At 43.2% G+C, this 25323-nt stretch overlaps 1 protein-coding gene across 4 annotated transcripts in view; it reads right to left on the bottom strand.

Moving 5' to 3' along the window:
• Window positions 1–10087: 10087 nt before the first annotated feature.
• Window positions 10088–25323, bottom strand: part of ltbp3 (latent transforming growth factor beta binding protein 3) — a 111875-nt gene continuing 96639 nt past the window's right edge. For 3 of the 4 annotated variants that reach the window (XM_080436436.1, XM_080436434.1, XM_080436435.1), the window contains 6 exons: window positions 23858–23998; window positions 19635–19763; window positions 17552–17716; window positions 16552–16641; window positions 15764–15892; window positions 10088–12747 (listed from right to left, as the gene is read on the bottom strand). In XM_080436436.1, the coding sequence (XP_080292562.1) occupies window positions 12596–12747; window positions 15764–15892; window positions 16552–16641; window positions 17552–17716; window positions 19635–19763; window positions 23858–23998 (806 nt within the window). In that variant the 3' untranslated portion in view covers window positions 10088–12595. The remainder of the gene's footprint in view (window positions 12748–15763; window positions 15893–16551; window positions 16642–17551; window positions 17717–19634; window positions 19764–23857; window positions 23999–25323) is intronic. The other variant, XM_080436437.1, reaches the window with a different exon arrangement.

The following is a 25323-nucleotide window of genomic DNA, read 5'->3' as shown; positions in this document are numbered from 1 at the left end:
ATTTCTCTAGCATGCTGAAATAGAAGACATTGTTCTTGCATTAATAAAAAAAACAATAGTCTCGTTTGAAATGACCAAACCTGCCTACCAATGATGCCACTGGGAGGCAGGTTTCTGATCTGCTCACAGACACCGAGAGGAGGCACAAATGGTGCGGTGCCATCTTATAAGGAGCATTAGTGAGGGGTGAAGACCACTCATATGAAGTTAGGTTGAAAATGGGTGGTCCTTTCACTTTCTGCTGAAATCAGTCAAACATGCACCAAACAGGAAACCACACGCACTTGGTTTAACGGTACTGAGTTTTTTATAAAGAGGAAGATGTAAATACACTGTCACTGTCATACCTCGTGTAGAACGGTAGTACATCTGAGAGAGAGAGAGAGAGAGAGACAGTGTAGTAGAGACAGACAGTAGGACAGCTGAGAGACAGACAGTGTAGTAGAGACAGACAGTAGGACAGCTGAGAGACAGACAGTGTAGTAGAGACAGACAGTGTAGTAGAGACAGACAGTGTAGTAGAGACAGACAGTGTAGTAGAGACAGACAGTGTAGTAGAGACAGACAGTAGGTGTGTGTGCTGAACAACAACATGGAGAAACACGTACAGATGTTGTTGTTTTTCTGTGGTGTTTTTATGACCTCTGTCCACACTCTGAAATGGATCTATTTACCTGTGGAACTGGGACAAGACACCATCCTCAACTGTTCTCTGGATCTGGATGATGTCATCTGGAAGATACAGCTACCAGGAGAATCCCCTGATCCCATCCTGAGAACACACACTCAAAGAGTAGAGGACCTGTATTATTTCAGAAATATTTTCAGAGACAGGTACTCTACACAGGGGAACCGTCTGTTCATTCACAACGTGACTGTGGAAGAGATGACATTATTCTTCTGCACCACAGAAGATGACACCTTCGATGAAACTCTCCAGCTTGTCTCTGGTAAGCATGCCAAGCTTCCTGACTTTTGAAATATTGAACCTTTTGGAAAAAAAATATTGGGCCATGAGCAACATAGGCACGGTACTCTGATCAGCGAGTCCCCGGTTTGATTCCCTGCTGGCCATACCATATACTGAGTGTCATATCGCGCTCTCTCTCTCTCTCTCTCTCTCTCTCTACTGCTCGCTCTCTCTCTCTCTACTTCTCTCTACCTATCTACCTCTCTCTCTCTCTCTCTCTCTCTCTCTCTCTCTCTCTCTCTCCCCTAGAGAATGGAGGGAGGGAGGGGAGGGGGGGTCTTTAAAAAGTATATATATATTTGGTTTTGGCTAACTACCGGCCCACAGAGGAGAGATGTCATGTCATTGGCCCACTGCTTTGTCTGTCATCTGAACTGGCCAATCCTTGCATAGCACCAGCCCACAGAGCAGAGAGAGATTATGATTGGCCCACTGCCTTGTCTCTCATCTGAATACCATGCCCAGTGGTCCAATCAGACAGGCTACTATGGACTGGGAGTTACTACACACAATGTCACTAGAGAAGAGGATGTGCATGGTCACAGAGAAGGCAAAGAACACCTTCCTCTCTGAAACCACCATATGTGCACAACATAACGGAACATAGATAGAGATAATATTCTGGTTTGTGTGTCAACTGTAGAGCATATTTTTGTGTCATATCACCTGCTGTTACTTATAATCTGGTGAACAAATGCAAAACTTGCAAGTCTTAATGATCATGTTCAGGATTTTTTAAATTATATTACAATATCACATGTTTTTGGATATTTGTAATCAAACTCTACGCATTTTTAGAAAAGATGACCTCAGTTGATAGTGGCTAATGAACACTGTTCCCTTTGTCCTGCAACAGTTGTTAAAGCTAAACTGGGTTCACAATCCCGTTGACAAGGGATGTGAATATCAGACTAAAGCCACTTGAGGTGGTCCAGTGATACCAGTACAGTACAGCTGGTTCCCAGAGGCGTTCATTCCCAGCAGGCAAACTAGGCAGTGGCCCCAGAAGGCCAACAAAATGTACCCCTGTGGCAAACACGCAGTGAGCCAATGGTATCTGTTCACAGCAACACCAGTTTGCAATGACATCTCTGTAGGAAACCTCCCTAAAGGGGCCCCATAGTCCGCTTGTGAACGGTGATTCCTGTCAAACTGTGTTTTTTCAACTTTCCATATGTTCAGTGCTGTGGTCAGTGCAACCCGGTCACGTACAGAGAATGCTGTCATTTAGTCCCTGCATGCCTTGTTTGTATTTAGGATGACAGTATCCATCATCCTAAATACAAAGGCATATAGGGGAAAGGGTCTACTGTAGCTGTCAGTGTGAATCTCGTGGAAAAGTGGAGATACAGTATGTTACTAAATACACATTTTCTGCCACAACTTTCAAATGGATCTGAAACTAGATGAACAGAGCTGACCCCAAACTGTAGCAATTCATTATTGGGCTGTACACTGGTATATGCAGCACTGCAAGTCGGGAGGACATGGGAGTGATCTATATCAGGGGTCTTCAACGTTTTCAGGCCAAGGACCCCCTAGCTGAGAGAGAGATGAAGCAGGGACCCCTCTAGATTGTATAAAATTGTGTTTCAGATAAAACTATTGAGTTTTTTACTTGGTCTGCTCTTTTTTCCCCTCTACACCTACACCTATTTGCCAAAAATAGCAGATCTACAAGCTCACAGTTGTGAGCTTGTAGATCTGCTATTTTTGGCTAAAGTTCTCCTCAGAAAAGGGATGCTAAGTGGTTAATGTAAAAAAATAAATCATATCACACAAAGATTTGGCGGCCCCCATGTAGTAACTCTGAGGACCCCCTTGGGGTCCCGGATCCCCTGTTGAAGACCCCTGATCTATAGTATGGAGTGTCATTCTAGGGCTTGGCTGATAGTACTGGTGTGAAAGTGTTATAACCTGTAAATGCCTCCACAAAAATCACAAGAGTCCCCCAAATGTTCAGTATGTGCTATGCGTGTGCACATTATTTTTATGAACTTAATATCAAAACAACACAATGTGTATGCTAATTTACATTTACAAATTACATGTTAATATGATGCATTTTCGATATACATGTAGGGGAAAATAACAAAATGTCCAATAGTGAAAAGCTACTCCTGTAGAAAGGCTATTCATTTAGCATCATATATTAATTTATCATATGTATTTACTTGTATTGACCTTTAATATAGGTAAGGTTTTGCCCATTCAAATGGTCCTGAATACTGATGTCTGATATCTGGTTTGATGGATTATTCCTCTGCTCTGCATTGGTCCTTTACTCCTGTCTTACACCATGACACAGAGGGATAATTATTGACTGCAAAGCTTCTGCTTCTGAAAAGTGCATAAAGAAAAACATAAAGAAAGATTATTGTTATTTTTCTAATTATCATTTCTCAAATGGTCAACATTGTGTTGGGATGTTTGTTTTTTCAGCTGGCGAGCCACCAACCACTGGTAAAGAGATTCTAGAGATTACCGAGATTCCTCATTGCAGTTGTTGGTCAAGCTGTCCGCTCACCATCGTGTGTCTGATCATCAGTCTCATCATCATTGCACTAGCAGCAGGTCTGTACAACTTTCAGAAGATCAGTGTTTTAAAGGTCACAGGTCATGATAGGTTTCAGATTTCATACCAACAATAATAATTAAACTGTTAAATGTGACTTAGTGGTCATTTATTTACTTCTGTGATTTCAGTATGTTTCACTACTTTAAAGCTGCAATCTGGGGAATTATTGTAAAGAATAGCATTGTATTTTAACTAATATATATGGTACAGTATAAATATAATGTATTAAACAGATAGTTCTGGTGTTTGATTATGATGCCATAGACTTTTCCTTTTGATGTCATTATTAATATGTGTCTGTTATCTGTCTTATGTGTTTGAAGGTTATTGTTATTTATCATCTCGACGTCACACCAGACGTAACCCTGACCCTGACAGTGACCTTTCAGCTTCCGTCCCACCTGTGACCCCCACCCTCGCTGTGGTCAGTGGATACATACTTATATCTATGTCTTCCATACATACACATGTTATTGATATGTTATTGACACTGTATTAACACACATTATTGACACTGTATGAACATACACAACACTGTATGAACATACACATGTTATTAACACTCTTAGGATGTTTGTTACCGTCTGTATCATGCCACAGAGGGGGTGGGAGTGGTTGGTCTTGGACAGACATGGTGCCGTATTACAATGAGCATTAGAGAGGACCGATTATATAAAGATAATGTTGACGTGGGGAAGTGGTCCTCTAAGGCAGTGTTTATCAACCTTTTTTGTGCCAAGGCACACCTGGCATAGCCAAAAAATCCCAGGGCACACCTAGATATACGGTATATATATATATATAATTATATATATATATACGGTATATCTATATACACACACTAGGGGTGTGCCACTAATTTCACGAAACGATACGATACGATATTGGGCACACAACTTTGATACGATACGCACTTTTTTATCATGAAAATATATGGGGGAGAAAGAAAGCAAATGCAAACAAATATTTCTGTTTTTGCATTATTCAGACATGCAAACTTGTAGCTTTTCAGCTTCCACTAGCCGTTTTGAATCCTAATAGGGCAATAGTGTGACACCTGACCCGGAAAAAAAACAGCATGTTGTCACCCTTTTCACCTCGGGGCTGTTTGCATGCCTGATTATTATTATTGTTAAAAAAAAAAAATGATTTCAAAATGATTTTTTTTTCAAACCTTCTTCAAACGGCGCGGCACACCTCAGCAGTAGCCCCGGCCCAAAATTGGGACGTTTGCCAGGGTTGATAAACACTGCTCTAAGGGGCCCTGTAATGGATTATACAATAAACATACAGTAAACATAATGATATACAGTATGGTGGAAATCATATTATCAACAGTATATTCATATTTCTCTGTCTGTGTCAGTATGATGAAATCCCGGCACGACTGACCAGACGTAGACACCAGACATCACCTCAAGATGGCGCTGTTTCCCAGGTCCCCCCCGGTGCTGGCTCTGGATCAGACTGCGTTTACTCCAAAGTCCAGCAGCCTTCTGGTTCTGCCGCTGGTTCTAGTTCTGGTTTAGATCCTACAACTCTTTACGCCAAAGTCCAGAAGCCTGGCTCAACACATACAGTACAATAGAGCGCAACAGCAACAGTTGGAACTAAAAATCCCATTCATTCTCTCCATAGATGTAAAAAATACAAATTAAAAAATCCTTAGTTGCCTTTAATATTTTAAAGTGGGCCCTGATCCAGAAAAAGCTTAGGAACCACTGCTGTTCTATGGAAAAAGCTCTATGACTCTCCTAAACTGGTGTCTGATCCTAGACCAGCAGTGTTTCCACACAAACAAACAGATTATTTGTGTAACAGCGCCTCCACCTGGGTTGTGTGTGAAGTGTGTGTGACATACTGTAGAGCAGTGGTTCTCAAACCTGTTCATGTCAAGGACCCCCAAGTTGATACTGTAATTATTAGAGTTTAGAAAAAAGTTTAGTTTTTTTATGCTCTATAATCTCACGACACGTTGCTTCATGGCGCTTTGTGACCTTTTAGATCAGCTATTCTACCACCTTCCTATCTCTCTGACTGCCTAGAGAGATATGTTCCAAACCGGGCCCTCAGGTCTTCAAGTGCTGACCTGCTCGAGGTGCCTACAATGACATATAAAAAATACGGTGAAGCAGCATTCTGCTTCTACGGACCGACAGTGTGGAATAAACTCCCATTACACCTAAGACAGGCAGCCTCTGTCGATAGCTTTAAAGCACAGCTCAAGACCTATTACTTCACTCTTGCTTTTAGCTGATTCTTTGGTTGATTTTTAATTCCTCACTGTATTGCCTATTTTAATGTTGTTTTATGCTTTTGCTTTTATTTTATTTTATTTTATTTTTGTTTGCTTTATTGTTAAATTGGTTGTAACTGTAATTGTATTCTTGCTCTGTAAAGCACTTTGAGCTGCATTTCATGTCATGAAAGGTGCTATACAAATAAAGTTTATTATTTATTATATTGCAACTGGGAGGTCATACCAAAGACCAGGGCGCTCAGGTAGCGCAGTGGTAAAGTTCCTGCCCACCACCACAGAGGTTGGTGGGTTCAAGTCCACCGTGAATTGGCCCTTGTTCTGGGGAGGGAAGCCGGGGCGGGGAGGGTGATAATATCACTGCACATAATCCTACAGGCTGGGGGCGGAGCCTGTCAGCAGGGAGTGTTGGGCGGGAGGAGTAGGACGAAGGCTCTACGTCCTCCTGGTGGGGGCTCCTCACTGGTAGGTGAGTCAGTAGCATACAAAAGCAGTGACAACACAGACATGTGTGTGGGGAGGATTTTACCGCACCATACCCAGCACCATCTCCATTGCCGTTTGCAAAAGGCACCCCCCCCCTCCCTTGCGTCGGGCCCACGGGATTTTGTGCTACGCCACTGAGCCGTGGGGTTCATTTGGTGCCGGCCTGCGCGCGCATGTTGGTTCTTGTCAGTGTGATGTTGTCTGATAAGGGGTCTATAGTGTGTATAGTTTCAATGTACAGATTATTGATTTTCTTTCTTCCTGATATTCTACTGTTAGACTGATGATAAGTTCTTGGTTTACTTATGATCCTTGATGACTATTTTTCTGCATTTGATATAGTATTACCTTAGTGTTTTCCTTGCTTACTCTAAGCCGCTCTGGATTAGCGTCTGTTAATGCCTAAATTGTAAATTTGTAGACTAAGTTTCCACACACACAAGCACAGATGATTTGTGTAACAGCGCCTCCACCTGGGTCATGTGTGAAGTGTTTGTGACAGAGACCAGTGGTTCTCAAACATGTTCATGTCAACGACATGGGTCATAATATGATGGTGATGGACAGAATGACTGCACCTACACACTGAGGGCCCTACTTTCGCTGGTGCCTTACCCATTGTCCCTAAACTTCTTTACCATTTTTTACAAATTTCCTCTCTGTTTGTGTCAAGGACCCCCAAATTGATATACATTAGCCCCCCATCTAATTTTGAACGTTTTTTTTTGTTTTTTAAGCTCTAGAACACATTGACCTTTTAGATCGGCTAGATTCGATAAACCGAAGTATAAAATACTGTTAAAGGTGTTTAATTGTTCATTTTGCTGCAGGACCCCCTGGAACCCCCCCACCCCCCAAGGACCCCTGGGGGTCCTGACATAGAGGGTGTTCATTATAGTAGGCCCTAGGAGGGGTCCACGCACGACTGCTTGAATATTTTTTCTAGTTTGGATTTATGGCATCCATAGGAGCTCTAATATAGGGATTTTGACGATCCCAAGAAAAACAGTGGTCCAAAAGTGCGTGTTTTTTTTAATCTTTTATTACCCCTATGAGACCTGCAGGATTGCTGGCTGGATTTGAATCATTAGGTATTTAGCCATCTTCCCGACAAGGTAGCATGACAAGGTTGGTCACATTGGAAACCTGAGGTTGTCTAGAATCAAATGGTATCTCTATCTTTGGGCTATGTCTAAATTTGAGCGTTCCACAGTCTCCGGAAGACAGTCTCGCCGGCGTTCCAGCCAGCAATCCTGCAGGTCTCAAAGGTTTTTTTTTTTTTTTTTTTTTAACACACTTTGGACCACTTTTTTTAGTAGAGGTCCCATGGATGCCAAAATAATAAGCAGTCGCGCGTGGACCCCTCCTAGGGCCTCTACTATAATGAACCTGTTGTGTTGCAGTATTCTGTGGTTGTGCCCAAGAGTGTCACAGGGATTATTCAACGTTTAAATTTTTATGTCATGTGAAAGTAGAGAATCATAGACTGAATTAGATATCAGTTTATATGTAGAACTGTGAGGATGGTCTGAGGACCGGAACGTCCACTGTGTCAGCTTTTGCACTTTTGAAATTAAAATATTATATATTTTTGCATCTAAAGAGTCTCAACGTTCATCTATCAGTGTTTGAGCCTTTGTCTGTTTATGGACTTTAATGCTGGACTCTCACACCCGTCTTTAGCCTTAGTAAACTTTTCCATCATTCCAACATTTCCATCTTAAAATGTTTAAAAGGCGTGATTTTCTTTTTTACATGGATTTCATTCTGAGTTCTAACATGTCACTGAGAATCACATTGTTGACACACAACATTACTCAGATATTGTTGCTGTCCTGCAAAACCCTGTATCCGTTTAAACATTCATGTTTCTTTTTAAATTAATACTGTCACACAAAAGTAGCAAAAAGACTAAATAAGCATTTGGAACACAGGTTATTTTACTGTTTTTATATGTCTGAAAAGTAACAGTTTTGGACAAGGTTTCTACCTGACAGCAATGATATACATGTCCATTAGTCATTGGTATCTGTTGCTATGTTATCTGCCTCATTCCAGAGACTCCTCCAGACCAGTTCAGTCTAGAGAAGACACACCACCAGACTGAGTTGGTCAGCACCAGTGGTGGAAAAAGTACCAAATGTTTTACTTAAGTAAAAGTATCAATAGCGCAATATAGAAATACTCCGTTCCAACTCAAGTAAAAGTCCAGAATTCAAAATGTAGTTGAGTAAAAGTACAAAAGTATTGCCATCAAAATGTACTTAAAGTACCAAAAGTAAAAGTACTCATTATGAAGAATGTCACATTTCAAGTTTAAAAGTTTAAAATATAGCAGTATAGCATCTTTTAAAAATAGCAGATCTATAAGCTCCCAATGCGTCGCGGTGAGCTTGTAGATCTGCTATTTTCAAATGGCCAAAATGTATATAGGGCTCAAATGGTTAATGTATCTTTTGTAATAATAATCTAAAAAAAACAAACTACCAGGTGAACAATTAACCAATAGGTCTAAAACTCTAAATAATGCTTTCTAAATCACATTTTAACCTTGTGGTCAAGAAAAACAAGCCCAAGTAACAAAAACACAAGAACAAATGACCAAGGTAAGGCTGCATGGTCATCAGAACTAGGTCAAGTGCTATGGGCTAAGGTGGACGGTTACTGGTGAAGTTTGAACCTAAGATCTGGCCTACAAACAGCTTCTTGATAGTTCATCATCAGTATTGATACAGAGAAGGAAGGCCTGAGGAACATAGGACCAACTAACATAAACAGTGGGCTAAATTAAAAAAGTTCTAAAGCAAACAATCAGTTGCCTACCTTGCTCAGAGTAGCCAGTGACACACAAACAGCCAAACCATATTAAACGCGTGGACACCATGTTTTATAGGGGAAGAGGTGATCAGTGAACTGATTACACCTGAGTGTTAATAGGGGGCGTGGACACAGAACCCTGAATGTCTCCATGTTGAGGTAAACTCACTTTTCTCATAGAAAGGAGGTGGCTTTCACTTTTTCCCTTTTTCTACGTTGTATATATAGTGTTTTATATTTGTTGATGAACTCATTTTTGAAGATTTTTTTTTTTGCAAAAAAATCTTTTTTTCTGTTTTCCTGAAGAATGGGCACCAGTGAGATGACTGTCTCCCAGACAAAAACAGTCACATATGTATTTTAGTGTTATTTTTATGCTATGTTGATGAATTGAATACATGGACCACAATGGAAACAAGTCCAGGACATTTTTTTTGTGTTATCCTTTCAGTCTTAATGTCTGACTGTACCTCATGCTGTTTACATTTCTGACTAATACAGTATTCAGTCAATCAATCAATACATAACCATGCACCTTATTAGGTATGTTAAATATTTTACTCTACTCATCATAGGAATATTTGACATATCTGATCTGTTTTCATTGATTTGATCTTGATATTCTTCCCTTCCCTAAGCACAAGTTTATATGTGGTGCTGCACAGTGAAAATAGCAGATCTACAAGGTCACAACGCGTCGCAATGCGACACGTTGTGACCTTGTAGATCTGCTATTTTCACTGTTGAACATTTTAGAAAATAGACCCAAAATAGGGACAGCAGGTTGAAAGTGGTTTATGTGTAGCCTGGTTCCAGACAAATCTGCCATTGCAAAAAAGAATTGCCCTCAGCAGATTACACAGTGATATTAGTCTGGCCATGCCAGGCTAGTTAATGTGTGTGTCACGCTTTGGGTTTGACAGTTAACAACACACACAGTGGATGACACCTGGCCTTTTTTTTCTTCTTTTATTGAAATTATTCCTTTCTCAAGAGCTTCTTTGGTTTTGTAAATGCACAGATAAAATGCATCATTTTTATAAAAACAAAAACAAAAAAACAAAAAAAACAAAGTCAAATAATGTCATTTTCTTTTCTTCCTGAATCAATCTTCAAAAACATTTAGTAAACATTCCTTTTCCATTCTGACGGGCATAAAAATCCACATTAGGTGCAAGTGTCCAATAATTAAACAAAACGTTCCGGGTTCCCAATAATACTATACATCAAAGACAATACAGGGGCACATAGGCATGGCTTTATCCAATTCAGTCTGGTAACGCATCTCTGTCATTTTAGATTTCTTAAGCTATTCACAAATTGCAGATCTACAAGCTCATAGTGCGGCACTCGGTGCCGCGCAATGAACTTGTAGATCTGCTATTTTTGAATAGCCAAAGAAATCTAAAATGACAGAGATGCGTTCCCAGATTGACTGGCTTTAACAAGAATCACATTCCACTGAACACACTGTACAAGAAATACAAATTACCGATACATGTTATAAAAAACATTAGTTCATAGAAAGATATTGCCGAGACAGAGAATGTCCACTCAGAGTTAGACGTTAAAATGATGCAAAAACAAGTGTGGATATAAAGGAAGATACCACTATATTTAAAAGTTCAACATAAATAACATTTGGTGGGCACTGTGTTATGACAATATTACAGTACCATGCGAGCATGCAATTGTTTTTTTTACAGTATCATGTCTGTCCCCGGTGACAATGAAAAACCTGTTTGTGTCAGGAGTACATCCACACAAAATGCGAACATTTACTAATGATAAAGCAACGATTTCTCACCGACCGCGAACGTGTATGAATGAGGCGGCATCAAAATGACCAAATTAATAGTTTGATATGCAAAATATTTGCTGATGCATTTTCGGATCGTTTATTCATCTCTCTCCCGATGTGTAAGGACCTTAACCTTGAATGTTTTAGTGTAATTTGCTGCTGGGAGAGACACACATGCACAGATAGTACCTACATTATGCTGCTTAGCTGCATAATTATGCCCAGAATGATTTCAAAGCTGCACTGGAGAGAGTTCTCACACTTCACGTCCTTAGGCGGCCCCAAGTGGCAGTGTGAGGTAACTGTTTTGGTAACCTTTACAGTTGGTTGATAATGTAAGTATTGATGACAATACTTTTGTACTTTTACTTAAGTAGAATTTTGAAGGCAGGACATTCACTTGTAACAGATACATTTTACATTGTGGTATTTATATTTTAAGTTACTTCTTCCACCACAGCAATCTAGCTGGCAGGTAAAGATGCCATAGTGACCAAAGATTTGAACCTGTGATGTCCCTTGAGATGAAGCTGGCTGAGCAGCCAGTGAACTATGGATGGTTCTGTAAATGCTGGAGAATTTAGGGAACATTTTTACTTTTCATAACACTGATAATATATATATTAAAATTCCTTTGGATATATAAAACAAAAGTCACAGACAGACATTAACATCAACAGACTCCAGACTATAGACATGTCATGTGTGTTTGATCTCTGGCGTTTGGCGTTGGGAGACAGTGGTTCATGTTCAGGAGATCCGGGCTGTTGTGGACAGAATGCTTTAAACACAGTTGAAGTATTAAATTGAGTGGTATTCCCTCTAAAGACTGAGTCATGCTTAGCCGCACGCTGTGTCGCGCAACACCGCCATTTTGTGCTGCGTACCACGGTTTGCAACCAAGACTAACTCACCCTCAACACTCACTTTCCTCATTGAAATGACAGAAACATTGACAATTAGGGACTGAAGATCAATAAGATACGGACCTGACTCAGCAACTTCACAAAACGCACGTTTAAGACAGTTTTTAAAGAAATTAATTACAAAAACGACGTAACAAACCAAAACCTATGCCTTTTGTCTGTGTTGATTTATTTTCCAAACGTCAGGCCTAAATGTGTTGTAGGGAATGAAAGACCTGGACAAATATTACATTTTTTACATCATCGCAAACGGGCCATTTTGAATGATACGGCTCCCACCAAGAAACCACGTTTCAGGGATACCGTACGCTTTAGGCTTGAGAGTTGGCCACACACACGCACACGCACACGCACACGCACACGCACACGCACACACACACACACACATGCACGCACACACACACGCACGTGCACACACACACACACACACACACACACACAGGCCCGCAATTGCAAGTGTTACCGAGGAGACAAAACGTGTGTGTCTTTTTGAGTGTCTGTTGGACAGATGGGGGGGAGGGGGGGGGGTGAACGGAGGGATATCGGGCTCTGGGACCGACACACAAAATTGGCCGCCATGTGCGGGGGCTGGGGCTGGGGGTGGGGGTGGAGGGGGTTTATTGGGCTCTGGGATGGGATGGGGCTTAGGCACACAGGTTGGGCTGCCATGCAGGGGGTGAGGGGGTCGGTTCTGGGGCGGACACACATGTTGGGCCGGCGTGTGAGGGGGGGGGGGGGGGGGCGGGGGAGTAGGGGGGTGCTATCGGGTTCTGGGGCGGACACACATGTTGGGACGTCGTGCGGCCACAAAGCCGTGCTTGCAGTAGCACTTGAAGGAGCCCATGGTGTTGACACAGCGGGCGTTCTTGCACGGATTGATGCGGAGTCCTGGTTCTGCACACTCGTCAATATCTGCAAGGACAGGAAACATGAAGAGATGTCAGGGAGGATTTCATTAAATTTTTGTTTTACGGCCGCAAGTGGAGCCTGCAGTACCACCACGGCCCCAGGAACCATCACGCCAGAAGGAAATGTTTGGATCCGGGGGAGTCTGGTGCAACGCTCAGGTCCTGGACCTGGTGAGCCTAGTCCCTCCACGTGCCAGAGCCTCCCCCGGTCCCGGCAGAGTAGTTCCGGAGAAGCGGACTGAGGGGCCCTGTCTTTCCCTAAGAGGACTGACCGTGGGTAGCTACTGGGACGTAAGTCGGGGCTTGATCAACCCTGGCTGGGTCACCTGGGCGCGAACCCTTTTCTACCATGCCTACCATGCCTACCATGCCTTCGGGGCGAGGCTATTGGGCGGGCACGCGGGCGGGGACTTCTTTCCTCTACAATAGAAGAGTTAGGACGTCACATTCTAATACAACCCGAATACCCAATTTCAGCACCGGCCTCAGTGGCGCACCTCGCTAATCATTGGACTACCGATCCACCAGCTCTAGGAGTCTAAGGTCGACTCCCGCTTGGGACAATACTTTTTCAAACAACCGCAGACTGTTTTTTTCGCTGATAAAGTATAGTTTTGGACCATGACGGAGGCGCGCCGACTCAGCAGACCTTGAGGCCGAGGAGTCGCGCCCGAGCGCCTCCAGGCGCGAGTGCCCGTGACGACCGGCCGATGGTCTGCTAGTCGACTAAGCGCCGTCCGAGTTATGTACCGATAGGCACAGAATCGTAAATAATATTGGTGGGGACTGCGTTTGCCCCAACTGCCACTCACTGCACTAACTTAGCCCGCCAGCCCCGCCCCCTTGTGCCTTCAACGGCATGGTAGAACAGGGTCCACCTGGGCGAGGGTCTATGTTGTTGCGAGACCCGAAACACCCGATGACCCCAGGCTACAACACTGATGATAAGTCCCAGGTGCATACATGTGATCTTTTTCTTTATAGTGCCCCCAGGGGAAAATACAAAAGGAAAAACACAATTTTTTTCCTCCTTTTTCTTTTTACCAAATGGGTTCCCAGCAGTGGTGGAAAGTAACTAAGTACATTTACTTAAGGTATTTGTACTTTACTTAAAGGGCCATTTCACCCCTGGAAGAAGTTTTCGGTCTTTTAATGAAGTTTAGGAGTCAAGAAACAAGATCCTGGGTTTTTTTTTGTGAATAATCTGTGTTTTTAGATATCTAGTAATCTTCGCATTCTTCGTGACGTTATTTGCGTCATGAGAGATATGTCTCATTCCTTTCCGCACTACATGTTGTCTTGACGCGTCTCAGTCAGACCAGCTCCAAACGACAGCCCCCGTAACACTTTGTTCAACCTTCTTTCGCCACTCGGCCACTCCCATTAGCTGCGGCCAGCGGGCAAACCCCCTTGCAGAGTGAGGCATTACTTTACCTGAGTTATCTTCTTATAGTTGTACTTGAATGTTGACATGAAATAATAATCCTGTGTAGTGTTTCATAAGCGCAAGCTTGAAAAAAAAATACAGCGTGGAGTGGCAGCGCTGGTAAACAAACACCGTCGCAAAGGCTAGGATCATAATACCAAGGATTCGACAGTGATGTCAATACTATGCGACACGGAAGTAGAACACCAGAAAGATACCAAGGATGTCCCAGTGATATGACATCACTAACGAATCCTTGGACATATATGTAACTAGATGAACGTGCGCGAGTACAGCCAGTGTTGCCAGATATTGTGAGAGAAATAAGCAGCCAGGTCTATGAAAACAAGCCCAAAAGAAGATAACTAGGGCAAGAGCACTTTACCTAGACATGGGATATTATATATTTGAAAATTGCCGATCTACAAGCTCACAACGCTTCGCGACCCATTGTGAGCTTGTAGATCTGCTATTTACAAAAAAATCTTGAGGGGGAAAAAGTGCAAAATGTGGATTTTTTTTTTTTTTTTCATTTACTTTTTATTGGATTTTTCAGAACATGAAAACAAACATACACAAAAAAAGAAAAGACTAGCACATTACTAACAAACAAACCGAACATACAAAACATACAAATACAAACATATAAGGGGAAAATGTGGAATATTTTTGACACATATTTGTTAGGGGCTCCCTGGCACAAATTATAATTTCAGATGGGGGTCTGTGGAAAAATACATGAACATGTTTGAGAACCACTGGTTTAAACAACAATCAAAACATTTGGAAACAAGCCCAAATATCAACTACATTTTAGAAAGAAGCCGCTTATAATAAGCAGACATGGCGACACTGGCATGCTGTTTGGATGTTATTGTTGGAGATCACACCCACATGGAACCTCCCCTGCCACAAGGCACCAAAGCATTCTGGGAGTTGAAGTTATAGGCAGTGATACGCTGTGGTCCCCCCTGTGGTCCCCCCTGTGGTCACCCCTGGAACTTCTTCCAGGGGTGAAATGCTCCTTTAAGTATTTCCAATTACCAATACTTTTACTTCTACTCCACTACATCTCAGAGGCAGATATTGTACTTTTACTCCACTACAATTATTTGAAAACTTTAGTTACTAGTTACTTTGCAGATATAAATTATTACATTATAAAACATACATTAACCACTTTAGCCCTATTTTATACCTAGGCTATTTGAAAACAACGCGTCGCATCGCGACGCGTTGTGAGCTTGTAGATCTGCTATTTTCAAACATTTTAGTACTTTTACTTTTGGTACTTTAAGTACATTTTGATACCAATACATTTGTACTTTTACTCAAGTACATTTTTAATTTCGCATTTTTACTTGTAAAAGAGTACTTACATTGCAGTATTGATACTTTTACTTAAGTAAAACATTTGAGTACTTTTTCCACACATCATGGCTCTCTTGGTCTTGTCTTGGTCTTGTTTTAGGTGGTCTTGAATACAGCTCTACTGATGTTAATAGTGTAACTTGCATGTGAGGTTTCCTACCGTCTACACTGTTAAATCCAGAGTGTAAACAAGCTGTCAGTAAGGTGAATGGTGTAGGCCTACCTGTACAGCGGGTTCGAGAGTGGTCCAGTCTGAAGCCTGGGTTACACTCACACATCCTGCCCAGGTAGGACAACACACAGCGACCGTTGGTACAACTACACTCATCTGAGTCCTCCTCTGAACTGTCTCCTAGAGGGGGGGGGGGGGGGGGGGGAGAGAGAGAGAGAGAGAGAGAGAGAGAGAGAGAGAGAGAGAGAGAGAGATACACAGTAGGTGATGTTTTGGAAGAATGCGGTATAGTACAATTTACATTTTAGGCATTTAGCAGATGTGACTTGGCTATCAGAGTAAATGTGAACTCTAGTCGACAAACAACAAGTTAAATACGATTGTAAGCTTGTATATTTGTCGTATACGACGGAGCATAAATTAGTCATCACTCTGCGTACTCTAATTTCACACGTTTCTCTGGATAAGAGAAAGTAGAGAACGTTTTGTCTAGATTGGCTAGATTGTACGTTGTTGACAAACAGGGCCCGTCGAGGCTAGGGGTTTGAGTCCATCGCGGTGCATCCGGCTTTTCGAGCGTCTATACGAACATAATTGTCCCGTGTTCAGGGGGAGGGAATCCGGGCGGGGAGGAGGGGTGATAACTGTCACTACACGTACACCTATGGGCTGGGGGGGGGCGGAGCCTGTCAGCAGGAAGTGTTGTGGAGGCTCCTCCTCTCTGGGAGGTGAGTCAGTAAGATACAACAGCAAATGTGTGTGGGGAGGAATTAAATGGCTTAAGAAAAAGGGGTAAAAAGAAAATAATTATTGACAAACGGGTCAAATGGAGGTTGTACCTGGGTTGTAGTTGGCGAAAGCAGCCAGCAGGTCCAGCTCTCCGTCTGACTCTGTGTCCAGGTGCATCTCACACAGACGACTGAACAGAACTGGACATGAAGAACACACCATGACACCAGTTAGGACAACATAAATACTGCTGACAATGATTTACCAAACTGTACTACTGTTAAGATCCTTACACACAGTTGTTATACCCTTCAATCCGGTAAGGCATCTGTGTCATTTTAGATGTTGCTATTGTGACGGCCCTTCTGCCTCACTGCTGGCTAGCCGGCAGCCTTGGTGATTGCCAGAGTGGCGCAAGGCCAACTTGGTACACCTGGGGTTATGGGTGTGGGGTAGTATATATGGTCCTCTCCTTGAAACTTGAGTCTCTCTATATCCTCTCCAGAGCCTGTCTTGGGTGCCACCTGGCCTGAGTGGGTTTAGACCCTTTGGTTTAGTTGTGCACCTTTCTATACAACACTCACACATTCACACGTTGCATACATGACTGACTACTGACTTATTGTCTCCGTCAGGCCGAAGGCATGGCGAGAGAGTATGTTTTGCACCCTGTCCGTTCGTCCTTCTGTCTGTGTACAGATAATCTCCGGCACCGTTGGCCTGATCGCAGCGAAACTTTGCGCACACACTCCCTGGATGCCAATTCCGAACCTCTGCCCCAAATGTTTCAAAATGTTCACGTGGGCCTGTTATAGCGCCACCAGGTGGCCGATTCTACCTGACCTGGCGGAGACCTGTGCTCCGAGGAGCACTTTTTCTAGTTCACACCTCATCCGATTCCTTTTTTTTATTTGCTTTAATTCTGAAGTTATAGTCAAATAAATATAAGTTAAAATGTTTGCAACTTGTGTGGACTCCCTTCTTTTGCCATGTTAAACACTGGTGCATGACACTATGTACATGTATATAGCAACTTGAATTAGTCAGTCAGTATTGTTTCCACCATTAGCTAAAAGCTATTAGCGCATTAGCGAACTCTTGGCTTCGTACCCGAGTTCCTCTCTGGACAGGTGCGACACTCGGGTCCCCAGCCCCGCCCGTAGTGACAGCAGCACTCAGAGTAGGTGACCACCAGGCCGTTACGGGGCATGCTGCAGATACTCAGGTCCTCGTCCACCTGCAGGAAACACACGTCCTTGTGGGCCGCCGTGCGATCTGCAAGACCACCGGAGAACGGGAACAGAGAGAGAAAAAACAAACAAAAGAAACATGCATAATCAACGTTAATGGTCATTTTCTTCTGCTCTCTAACCCTGCAGAGATACTGCACGTCCCTTCTTTCATTAATGACCCCTCCTGCATTCAAACACTTTTAACCACTTAAACCCTCCAGTACCGTATACCGTATATATATATTTGACCGGAGTCCCGCAGGGCTGTATACTAGGGCCCCCTCCAGTTTTTCGCTCTACACTCCAAAATGTTTTGCCAAAGAAATTGCCGACACTGGCTAAGCTTGTGAGCTTGTATATCTAAGCTTGTGAGCTTGTATATCTAAGCTTGTGAGCTTGTATATCTAAGCTTGTGAGCTTGTATATCTAAGCTTGTGAGCTTGTACATCTGGGAATTTCGCAAAGAATGTTCTCCCAAAAATAAGGGAGGGAGGGCTGGGGTTCAAGTGGTTAAAACATCAGCTCATGCGTGTCACAGAAGTGTTCTTTTACTACACTACTGTATATGAGGTAAATATTGTACTTTTACTACACTATATGAGGTAAATATTGTACTTTTACTACACTATATGAGGTAAATATTGTTCTTTTACTACACTACTATATATGAGGTGAATATTGGACTTTTACTACACTATATGAGGTAAATATTGGACTTTTACTACACTATATGAGGTAAATATTGGACTTTTACTACACTATATGAGGTAAATATTATACTTTTACTACACTATATGAGGTAAATATTGTACTTTTACTACACTATATGAGGTAAATATTGTACTTTAACTACACTATATGAGGTAAATATTGTACTTTTACTACACTATATGAGGTAAATATTGTTCTTTTACTACACTACTATATATGAGGTGAATATTGGACTTTTAGTACACTATATGAGGTAAATATTGGACTTTTACTACACTATATGAGGTAAATATTGTACTTTTACTACACTATATGAGGTAAATATTATACTTTTACTACACTATATGAGGTAAATATTGTACTTTTACTACACTATATGAGGTAAATATTGTACTTTAACTACACTATATGAGGTAAATATTATACTTTTACTACACTATATGAGGTAAATATTGTACTTTTACTACACTATATGAGGTAAATATTGTACTTTTTTACTCCCCTACAATTATATGACAGCTTTAGTTACTAGTTACTTTGCAGATTTTCATTATCATTAATCCCTATTTTATACTTTGGCTATTTTTTTGACACATTTTGAAAACAAAGTCAAATGTGACATTCTGCACAATGAGTACTGCAAGAATAAATCGCTGCCAATACTTTCTGAATTGTGAATGGAGGCCTTTTACTTGTAACAGAGTACATTATTTCCAGTGGTGGAAAGTAACTAAGTACATTTACTTAAGTACTGTACTTAAGTACAATTTTGAGGTATTTGTACTTTACTTGAGTATTTCCAATTTCCAATACTTTTACTTCTATTCCACTACATCTCAGGGGCAAATATTGTACTTTTACTCCACTACAAGTATTTGAAAACTTTAGTTACTAATTACTTTGCAGATATACATTATTACATTATAAAACATATATTAACCACTTTAGTCTTATTTTATACCTAGGCTATTTGAAAATAGCCAAACTACAAGCTCACAACGCGTCGCACAGCGACGCGTTGTGAGCTTGTAGATCTGCTATTTTCAAACATTCGAGTACTTTTACTTTTGGTACTTTAAGTATATTTTGATGGCAATACTTTTGTACTTTCACTCAAGTAACATTTTGAATTCCGGACTTTTACTTGTAACAGAGTACTTCTACATTGCAGTATTGATACTTCTACTTAAGTAAAACATTTGAGTACTTTTTCCACCACTGATTATTTCTACTTCCAGATGTTTACGCACCGTCGTAGACACACTGTTTGAGCGCAGCGCTGAAGGTGAGGGGCTGGTTGCAGATACAATGAAAGGACCCAGGAGTGTTCACACACTTGCCGTTCTTACAGTAGGACGGATCCTGGCATTCATTCACATCTGCGAAGATTTAAGATTTACACCAGAGAAAGTATGAGTATTAACCACATGAACCCTGGGCTGCCGTCCCTGTCCCTGTTCCGGCCATGTCCACAGAACGATTTTTTTTAAGGGTGACAAAGCGCTTTGTTTATCAATTCAATTTAATTTTATTATAGTGCCAAATCACAACAAGTTGTCTCAAGACACTTTACATATAGAGCAGAGACCTGAGCAAGACATTTACATGCACTGAACCAGACGCCTCTGCTCAGTGATTGTACGCTGATGAACGGGCGAGTGCCAAAAAACAAGAAAAAAAATCACACCCAGTGTGAAGTGAGTGGTGCCTTTGATGAGTTAATGTCATTAAGCTATATGAACTAGAGGAACAATGTTAACACATTGGGTGCCAGAGGTTTATTAAAATATTATACGTTGAGTGCCTGCATTTCTTCCATCCACTTGCGTTATACGTTTCGTGCTGTAGAAGCCCTGACGCGGAAGTGCATGTAAACAAAGCGTGCGTGCGAGACGGCGGAGGGTCCCAACTAACGCCTGGAACAATAATATTTCCAACGCGATCCTCCATTGCAGCGTGATCGCCGATCGAAAACGGCTCGTTTCCACCACGTTAAAAAGAAATGGAGATATTAAGCTTTTAGTCAAGGAAATAACATTGAAAACGCCGACCGGAAGGATTTTTGACATGGAGCCAGATCCAGCCTCTTCTTCTCAGAAACTCCTTGGGTGATGTCAAAGTTTCGTTTTAGCGCCCCACGTGGGCCACTCGTATAAAAATAGAGTTGGGTCAAAAACAGTCCGGACCGTTTTCGGCACTTCTCGTTTGGATCCTCAAAAACGGTCCAGACCGTTTATGGCACTCGATGTGTTAAATCCCTGTCCATTCATTTTAAGACTGCTGAACAGGAACACAGAGGGGGAGGAGCTTAAGCAATTACAGCCTGTCCCTATTGGCCGTCTAAGAGCACCTAGCAAGTTTTGAAAGTTTAGCATGCTGGGAACTGGAGTTGTGGCTATTTAATGCCCAGCCAATAGCAACGCAGAGGGGCGGGGCTTAAGCAATTACAGCCTGTCCCTATTGGCCGTCTAAGTGCACCTAGCAAGTTTTGGAAGTTCAGCATGTTGGGAACTGGAGTTGTGGCTGTTTAAAGCTCAGCCAATAGGAACACAGAGGGGGGCGGAGCTTAAGACATTACAGCATGTCCCTATTGGCCGTCTAAGCTCACCAAGCAAGTTTCGGGAAGTTTAGCAGCTGGGAACTGGAGTTGTGCCTGTTTAAAGCCCAGCCAATAAGAACACAGAGGGGGCGGAACTTAAGAAATGACAGCCTGTCCCTATTGGCCATCTAAGTGCACCTAGCAAGTTTCGGAAGTTTACCAAGCTGGGAAAGTGGTTTTGTGGCTCTTTAAAGCCCAGCCAATAGGAACACAGAGGGGGCGGGGCTTAAGCAATTACATCCTGTGCCTATTGGCCGTCTAAGTGGTCCCTGGTGTGGCTATTGTGATAGCAGACCCCTGACCAGTGTTGGTGGCAAGTTTGGTGCGGATCAGAGCAATGGTGTGCCTCGCAAGTGTGCATGTTACGTGTGCGCGTGTGTGTGTATGTGTGTATGTGTATGTGTATGTGTATGTGTATGTCTATGTGTATGTGTATGTGTATGTGTATGTGTATGTGTATGTGTATGTGTATGTGTATGTGTATGTCTATGTCTATGTGCATGTGCATGTGCATGTGCATGTGCATGTGCATGTGCATGTGCATGTGCATGTGCATGTGCATGTGTGTGCACGCGCGCATGTGTGCAGTGCTGGCTCGCACGTGTGCAGTGCTGGCTTGTGTGTGTGTGTGTGCACGGTGCGCCTCGCAGGTCTGCATGTTACGCATGTGTGTGTGTGTGTGTGCGCGCGCCCGCACACACGCATGTGCTGCACTGTCTCCTGCTTGTGTTGAATTAGTGTAACTGGTTGCCAGCTGCAGCTGTTGAGGCCGTGCTCATACAGTCGGACATACGGACAAACACACTCGGTCAAATGTTGGAGTGGTTGGCACCACTCAAAAAAAGTCAGAATGCTGGAGCGCAATGCTCTGCACTGGGAAGAGGAGCGTGCCAGAGCGTGTTTACCACAGAAATACATGGCAGAAAAGCTGTGGCATCTAAAGAAAATGCTTTCTGTGGACATGGCCCCATAATACGCGAACATTTGGTGAAAATGTATTGAACATTCAGTGAAAATAGCTGATCTACAAGCTCCACAAAGGACTATGTATTATGGCTATTTTTGCAATTTGACCAACGCATTCCCACTCCCTAGTTGTCATATATTGACGCTTGGTCAATACTAAACGGTCACTGGTGTTCCATGTTGACGAGGAGGGGTTATATTTATTATTCTCTGCCTAGCGGTGTGTGCAACTCCAACTTAAAACAAGCTGCATACATCGCACCGCTCTCCGCGGGCACTCATGTGTCTAGCACCTCATAGGGCTCACGTTAGCTTTATATTTTGATTTAGATTTGTTTTCAATGTATTTAATAGTGTTTCCAACGTGCATCACATGACCCAGCTACCCTGAACGCTGCAAAGCGATGTGATAGATATTTTATAATAATAATAATTTGTCTCGTGTTATATTCAGGGCCTAACTCAGCCTGGCTCCCTATGTCTTCTCACTGTCAAACTGACATGTTTCACCCATGAGTCAGGGCCTTGCTGTATCTGTGTGACCTCAGTATACTTGCCTACCAATCTGAATCAAAATGATTTTCTTAAGTTTGAGGTTGTACGGAACTAATTCTAGTATTAGTTCTCTCCTTTCCTCTAGAGACGGCATGTTTTTTGTTTTTTTTTCTAAATTTTTATCCCACGATTTTGTAACCCCTATATTTTATACCCAGTGCCAATTGTCTATGTAATCCTGGGCACTACCTTCCCTCTGCCAACCTAGGGAGGCCAGGGCCGAGCTCATGCCTCCTTCAATGCATGAGAGCCAACTGGCCTTCTTGTCACCTGACAGGAGGGAGTTTCCCTGGTTGGACGTAGCGCGTGGAAGGAACACGTTATTCCAACCAGTTCCCTTCCCCTCCATCAGGCGCCCCGGCTGGCCAGGGGGAGGCAGTATAGTGACCAGGATTACTGCATGTTTTTGTGAGGGTACCTACCCTAGGGAACATGGGGAGAACATGCAAACTCCACACAGAAAGGCCCTTTCGCCAACCCCACCTAGGGTATGGGCACTGATGACGCGGCATGTGTTTTGAGCCGTACAGAGCACAGGCCCTCCGAGGTCACTGATTATCTCTGGAGGAATACAATAACAGCTCATTGGAGTTAACTTGACCATCTATGACAAAGCAACAACACGTCCAGAGACGCCGGTCAGAGCCGAGGTCAACGTGTTGTTTGAGACATTTGGACGCTGTTTGTCCAAGATAAACTGTCACACCATCAGCTTGCCATCTTCTCTCTCAACCTACGAGCAAGGCTCCTCATGGCCAGATGTCATCATCAGAGCTGATAACAACTTCATTTGTGTATAACTATTGTGATCATTGACTGTTTAGTCAGAGAGATATTTTTGCTGTACGGTGCCGCATGGATTGAATCTTTCTCTTAATACAATGTAAACCTTTTAATTTGAGAACCGGCCTGTGTCTGTCTTTGATTTCGTCTCATCCTTTTTACACTAAGTTTTCAGCTGTTTAACTACAAATAGTTTAATTAACATAGAGCAGGATTTAGGACCCTTTTCAGCTCCCTTATCTTATTCTCCATCACAATGCTAACCCAGTGCGTTCGTTGACCCATGATGCACGGGGGGTCCTGACCAAGCATCAGTACATGATGAGGTGGGAGTGAGAATATGATAAATAATACAACATAATAAAGTATATACTGTAGGGTTTAAGTGGTTAAAGCCCAGTTTACACACATCTGTGCCGCTCACATTATAGTGGCAATAATGTGACACTTCATGCCCTCCCATCACAAGGTGCCCCCTCCCTGCACCCATCACAGGGTGCCCCCTCCCTGCACCCATCACAAGGTGCCCCCTGCACCCATCACAAGGTGCCCCCTGCACCCATCACTCACCCGCCTGCTCCTCGGGGGTCACACAGCTGTTCCTGTCGGTCGCCAGCGTCCAGGGCGGTGAGCAGATACAGTAGTAGGACCCGGGGGTGTCCACGCAGTGCCCGTTCTTACAGTTGGCCGGGTCCTGGCATTCGTCTATACCTGCCCGGTGAACAGGTCAACAGTGAAGGGGGTATAAGTCATATGCTTTTGTAAATAAAAAAAAGGTACTTTGTTAAAATATGTGACGGGACACCCCAAAACGTCACGTTTTGACATGACGGGACGCCCCGAAACGTCACGTTTTGACATGACGGGACGCCCCGAAACGTCACGTTTTGACATGACGGGACACCCCGAAACGCCACGTTTTGACATGACGGGACGCCCCGAAACGTCACGTTTTGACATGACGGGACACCCCGAAACGCCACGTTTTGACATGACGGGACGCCCCGAAAAGTCACGTTTTGACATGACGGGACGCCCCGAAACGTCACGTTTTGACATGACGGGACGCCCCGAAACGTCATGTTTTGACATGACGGGACGCCCCGAAACGTCACGTTTTGACATGACGGGACGCCCCGAAACGTCACGTTTTGACATGACGGGACGCCCCGAAACGTCACGTTTTGACATGACGGGACGCCCCGAAACGTCACGTTTTGACATGACGGGACGCCCCGAAACGTCACGTTTTGACATGACGGGACGCCCCGAAACGTCACGTTTTGACATGACGGGACGCCCCGAAACGTCACGTTTTGACATGACGGGACGCCCCAAAAACGTCACGTTTTGACATGACGGGACGCCCTGAAACGTCACGTTTTGACATGACGGGACGACATGACGGGACGCCCCAAAACATCACGTTTTGACATGACGGGACGCCCCAAAACGTCACGTTTTGGCATGACGGGACACCCTGAAACGTCAAGTGTTGACATGACGGGACGCCCTGAAACGTCAAGTGTTGACATAACGGGACGCCCTGAAACGTCAAGTGTTGACATGACGGGACGCCCCGAAACGTCACGTTTTGACATGACGGGACGCCCCGAAACGTCACGTTTTGACATGACGGGACGCCCCAAAAACGTCACGTTTTGACATGACGGGACGCCCTGAAACGTCACGTTTTGACATGACGGGACGACATGACGGGACGCCCCAAAACATCACGTTTTGACATGACGGGACGCCCCAAAACGTCACGTTTTGGCATGACGGGACACCCTGAAACGTCAAGTGTTGACATGACGGGACGCCCTGAAACGTCAAGTGTTGACATAACGGGACGCCCTGAAACGTCAAGTGTTGACATAACGGGACGCCCTGAAATGTCAAGTGTTGACATGATGGGACGCCATGGCGACGTCGCATGTTGACAAAACTATGCCTGAACCTTACCCTAACCCTAAGCTTACAAAAATATACCTAAACGTAACTCTAATCCTAATCCTTACCCTAACCTCACAAAA

This window comes from Gymnoscopelus braueri, assembly GCF_963280865.1.
Source record: "Gymnoscopelus braueri genome assembly, chromosome: 8".
NCBI classification, from domain to species: Eukaryota; Metazoa; Chordata; class Actinopteri; order Myctophiformes; family Myctophidae; genus Gymnoscopelus; species Gymnoscopelus braueri.
This window is presented reverse-complemented; position numbering and strand designations above follow the sequence as displayed.